The sequence below is a fragment of the Hirsutella rhossiliensis genome (genome assembly GCF_020360975.1).
Source record: "Hirsutella rhossiliensis strain HR02 chromosome Unknown scaffold00020, whole genome shotgun sequence".
NCBI lineage: Eukaryota > Fungi > Ascomycota > Sordariomycetes > Hypocreales > Ophiocordycipitaceae > Hirsutella > Hirsutella rhossiliensis.
The window spans coordinates 857,625-862,885 of record NW_025408686.1 but is presented as its reverse complement, the minus strand read 5'-3'; the positions used below and the strand labels follow the sequence as shown (position 1 = coordinate 862,885).

At 62.0% G+C, this 5,261-nt stretch overlaps 1 protein-coding gene across 1 annotated transcript; it reads right to left on the bottom strand.

Moving 5' to 3' along the window:
- Positions 1 to 345: 345 nt before the first annotated feature.
- Positions 346 to 4,240, bottom strand: HRG_11413 (PIF1-like helicase domain-containing protein; the record flags this gene model as incomplete). The annotated part of the gene is made up of 18 exons (XM_044869883.1): positions 346 to 564; positions 692 to 737; positions 792 to 904; positions 970 to 1,168; positions 1,234 to 1,420; positions 1,462 to 1,669; positions 1,892 to 1,978; positions 2,056 to 2,151; positions 2,233 to 2,297; positions 2,386 to 2,638; positions 2,716 to 2,776; positions 2,838 to 2,929; positions 3,123 to 3,355; positions 3,421 to 3,622; positions 3,666 to 3,707; positions 3,754 to 3,891; positions 3,978 to 4,062; positions 4,170 to 4,240. 18 exons carry the CDS (start codon positions 4,238 to 4,240, stop codon positions 346 to 348), a joined length of 2,397 nt encoding a protein of 798 aa, XP_044715145.1.
- Between the last annotated feature and the right edge of the window lie 1,021 nt (positions 4,241 to 5,261).

Sequence of the window (5,261 nt, the reverse complement as noted above, 5' to 3'; positions counted from 1 at the left end):
GTCGCCAACTCTCTCCTCTCCCCGACTTTCTCCTGTCGCCATCGCCAACTTTCGTTCCGAAAGGCCTCTTTGCGCGAGCCGCGGCTGGCGAGCCTTCCCCTCGTACATTAATGCCTTGAGGAACGAAAGGCCTTCTAACGTGCCCCGCAGACCGCCCTCTCCCCAAAGGTTCTCCGCCCTTGATTGGTCCCTTGTGATTGGTCCTCCTTGCCTCCCTCCTCGTTGGTCGCTGCCCTTCCCCGGCTTCTGTTGCCTTTTCGCGTGCCTTATCCCACCACTAGGCGCCTCCCACCCTGTCTGCCGCCTGCCGACTCTTCCCGCCTGCCGAACTCTTCATCGCGTCACCTAGCGCGGCCGCCTTGACTCTTCAGCATCACCGTCCAGCCAGCGCAACGCCTCCTCAACGGTCCTCTCGCTCAGTACCTCGAGCCTGGCCTGTGCGGCAGTCATCTCCTCGGGGACCCGGTTGCCCACCAAGTCTCTGTCCCGCACCTTGGACACGAGCATGATGCCGTCTAGAGTTCGGCAGCGCGATAGCTGCACGTACAGGCCGTACGGGTCGCACTGCGAGGGCACCACCGTTCCATCCATCTTCGTCGTCCGTGTCCTCGCAGCTCGAGGGCCACGCGCTCCAGCGTTTTGCCCTGCACCTTGTAGTCCGTGCACGCGAACGCTGCTGCGCACGGCAAACCCTTTCGGCTGACGTCGTTGCGTTGCCACGGCCTTTTTCGCTGGCACTGTATCTTAACGGTCATGGGTGTCAACAAGATCGTGCCCGGCGGCATCCCGACGAAGTGGAGATATCTCGTCGTCTCCGATTCGAGAATGATCCCGCCGGCGGCCCGAAGTGGATCGTCATATCGGCCGAGATCCGATGCCCCGGGTACGCCTTGTCGACAATGACCTCCACCGCCGAGTAGCTCGCGCCGTTCACTAGCTTCAGCCCTGGTGGGTGTTGTGGTTCACGACGATGGGCATCCCGGCCACGAACATGAAGACGGCCGGCACCGGGATCGCGCTATCGTCGCCCTGGTTGAGTATCATGATCGCCTCTTCCTCCGTCGGCAGCTCCTCCTTCCACTTGTGCTCGGAGATGAAAATGCGCATCGTCGACCGCTGCTGGACCCGGAACGCCAGGCTCGCCTCCATGTTCAGGTTCCACCGATTCCTATTGAGCGGCGTCACCACGGTGATGCCCGTCTCCCAAGGGATCCGCCTTCCTCCCGGTAGCACCTTGAGTTGAGGAGGTTTAGATCCGTCCGATCCTGCACGCCTAGACGGATCCGCTTCAGCAGCCTCTGCAGCTCCGGGTCGCCGGCGGCGCGCATCTGCTCGTCCAGCATGACGACCGTCGTGAACCTCTTCCACAGTGCGTGCGCTTTGTCGTGCTGGTGACGCTGCTCGGCCTTGAACGAGTTGTCTACGTCCCACGAGATGGCCGCGCTAGGCAGGACGATCGACCCTCTTGGACCGGCCGGAACTGCTGAAAATCTCCGCAGAAGAGGACGATGGGGATCCCCCCGAAATCTTGCCGCGATCCGCGAAGCCGGCGAAGCCGCTCGTTCACGGCGTGCAGCGTCCGCGCCCCGAGCATGCTCACCTCGTCGATGACGAGCACATCCTTCTCCTGCCAATCCATTCGAGACTGGCCGTGGATGAACCGCTCCGCCTGTTTCGGCAGCCGCACCCGTCAAGGTCTTTGACCATGTTCGCGCCCCCCGCCCCTTGGTCTTTAGTGAACCCGCAGGCGGAGTGGATCGTGATGCCGTTGATCCGCGCCGCCGCAGTCCCCGACGTCGCCGTGATCAGCAGACGATTCGAAAGGCTCTTTTACTGAACAGCTCGACGAGTGCCTCGATGATTCGCGACTTGCCGGTACCGCCCTCGCCACCGACGAACTGGCGCAGCTGGCAGGCATCGCCCCGTCGGTCTGCTGCATAAAATCGAGCTGGCGGCATATTATCAGAAAAGCGATGGACTGCCTCTTGTTCAGCGTCAGCCGTGTTGCCAACACCTTGCCCGCCGCGAGGAGGAGGTTGATGGGCCAAACTGAACGTCCATTCCCGCCCCTGCGTCGATAGCGGTCTCGTCGGAGTCGGCCATCGTCATTTCGACCTCGTCCTCCCGAAACCGGTCATCACCTTCGCAACGCTGCGCGGCGATCGCTTTCCCAGGCGGCGGGCGTGCTTTGTATCCCTTGGATCATCCTCTCCTCTCCTTCGAGGCACTTACCTGCTGCGACTTGATAGCCTTGACCTGATCCTGCGGCGGAAGCGCGGCCCCGGCAAATACCCGCCCTGGCATGCTTAACCGCCTCTCCTCGTTCGATCAGCGCCGTGGCCTCGAGCTCGGCCGTCGAGCGCAGCGCCGATTGCTGAAACCGACAGAGCTGCTGTATCATTGCCATGAGCTCCGGCGACTTGGCCGTCACCTGATTCGCTCCCACTGCACCTCGGACGACGTCGATGAGCCGCGTTGCGTCTCCGATGCTGTTGGGCTGATATGTCGCTGCAGACTCCGCGCCCGCCTCGCCTGCTCCACCCTCCTCGACGTGTGCGACCGTCGGGTCGCCATCGCCGGACGAGGCTGCCCATTGCTTGGCGTCGCGTTTTGCGTCTTCGGCGGATCGTCGAAGCAGCTGCACGTTGTCGACGAGACATGATATTCTCGGGGCCATAGCGTCTCGAGCCCGCGCCCAGATGCTGTTGATCTCACCTGTTCCTTCGCCCAGGAAGGACTCCACGGCACGAACAGCGCAAGATGCTGCACGGCTGCCCTTCAGGGGGTGGGTTAGCCTCTCCGATAATGCCCGCTGACAGAGCAGTTGCCATACACACCTCCGGTAGCACGACTCGTCATCGTAGGTGAAGTCCTTGCTCAGGTAGCCGTCGAGGCAGGCGGTAGCGTGCTTGCCCGGCCGCCTGAGCACCTGAACCCAGCGTCGTCCCGGCGCCCATCCATCCTCGAAAGACATCTCCCCAAGCCGCCCAGCTCGTCGTTGCCGATGCGTTTCAGTCTGACGATCGATATGTAGTCATACAGGCATAGGCCTTTCAGCAGCTCTCCCGGTGCTGGTACGCCTCGACGTGGGAGATTCTCAGGCCTTCTTCTTCGACGACGACCGACTCATCCAAGGTGTCATCCGTAGCCGCAGCGCCACTGGCTTCTCGGAGATGCCGCCATCGCCGAAAGACTTCCCAGTACAGCAGAGAACAGTTCAGGTACGCCCACGCGCTGCTGTCGGTGAACTCGGCCGGATATCCGAGAAGGTGAGCGACGACCTCGACCTGTGATAGCGGACGCTCCGTGAACACGCGGTTCGCCACTCTCATCAGGAACTGTCGCGTCCTGTTCCCTTGACAGGGTCATCGGTGGCAGCGTCTCCGCCACCGTCCCGCCCTCCGTTGGCCGTGCCATCACCTGTTGAGGCGGCCAGGAGCTCGGCCGCGGCCGCCACACGCTTCCACACCGGGTCCTCCACCTTGGTCGCGTAGTTCGTGACATAATAGATGAGGGCCATTGTCTTGCGCTGCGTCGCAATGAAGGAAATATCATGGTTGTGCCGGAGCCCGACAGCAATAGCCTCGTTCCATCGATTGACCATGCTGTGTGTCCTCCGGATCTGCAGCACCCCGTCTGCCGTGAGGGCGGTCTTGTCGACTAACCTCCATGGCGCCTTGAACCGGCAGAGGTCCCCTTCCGCCCTCCTTTGCCCAAGGAGTACTTCACACAGGTCGGGCTATGCGTGTGCACCTGCGTCGCGCCGGCACAGAAGTTGGCCTCCTCGATAAACGCGGCCGAGAACTGCGCGGCGTTGTCCAGCAGGGAACCAATACCGCCCGTCACAGATCGCTCCGCTTGCACGGCGCAAAAACTTTCCTGGTCCAGATCCTGCCTTGCACGTCAACCCGGCCCCACTTGGCCATCAGAAGAGTACTTCAGGCTCCCGGTGGCACATCTTAGGTAGGCATTCTTACCTCTGAGAAGACGCTATCGATGTATCGGACGATTCGCTCGCGATACGCCGCCTGATCCTCCCCGTGGATGTCGGCAAGCATCGAGCTGAGATGCGCGTTCCCGTGCAGCCAGAGCAAGCCGTGAACATGAAGCGCCCTCGTTCGTTCGTCTCCACGGCGCCATAGTACTTGCCGATGCGCCCGAATACCGACTCTTCACCGACCTTCACGTAATGATCGAAGAACAGCTTCATCTCGCGGTGGAAGAACACGGCCGAGCTCATGGGATCCGATATCGCCAGCCGTGCCCGCTTATACGCATCCCCAAGGCCTTCTAAGAACTCCTCGGCCGCGTCGGGATCGCGTGCGGTATGCCGCCAGTCGCAGCTTCACCGGGTTCGTAATGTCGTTCGGGTTGATGGTGAACCAGATGGCCGGCACGCCATATCCGACGATGAGCGACTGGATTTTCCGCCGCATATTGAGACGGACTCTCTCGACATGGGCTGCCGGTGGCCGTAAAGCGAGAGGCTCCTGAGAAGCTCCTTCACGTCACCATCGGTCGTCTTACCCGAGCTCTCCAACTCGACCCTCGCCGCCGCTAGCCTTTCTGTGGTCATCGAACGCACGATGCGCTCTACCTTGCGGAAGTTCTTCCTCCCACACTCAACATGCTGACCCGGCGGTTCCTCGACCGCACCCCATGTTGAAGACGAGAAATGCGAAGATGTGGTGCAGTGCAAATCGACCACCATGGCGCCGGAGCACGATCTCGGCCCACGCCTGAAGGTTCAAGCTTCGAGACGATACGGGGTCTCCGCGGCCGCCTCTGCCTCGACAGCCCTGCCTCGCAAGTTGGCCGTGACCTTCCCGCGTCGACCATGGTCTCTTCAACCAGCCTTGGTCCCCAACGCCAAATGGGAACAGGGTCGGGAACGTCCTGGCAAAGAAGGACGCCTCAAAGGAATCGGTAAACTCACCCCGCGAAACCCGGATGTATGGCTCACAACCACCGTCGCCACGCCCCGAACCCCGGCTAGGGACCCGACCCACGCTCTCGGCCCGCACGGCCGTCGTCGGCACCTTCACCAACAGCGTCACAGGCAAACTGCAGCTTCTCCACGTCCGCGACGTCTGGCGGTCCGTCGAGCGCGAACATGCCAGAAGACGTCACCTCGTTGATCGCTGGAACGTTCTGGTCGGGGCAGGCGTCACTTCCATCGCGAACCGCGCCTTCTCCGTTGGGCCCGTGACCTTCACCCTGGCCGCCGGCTTCTTGTCCTTGGTTGAGCAGGGCGAAGAGCT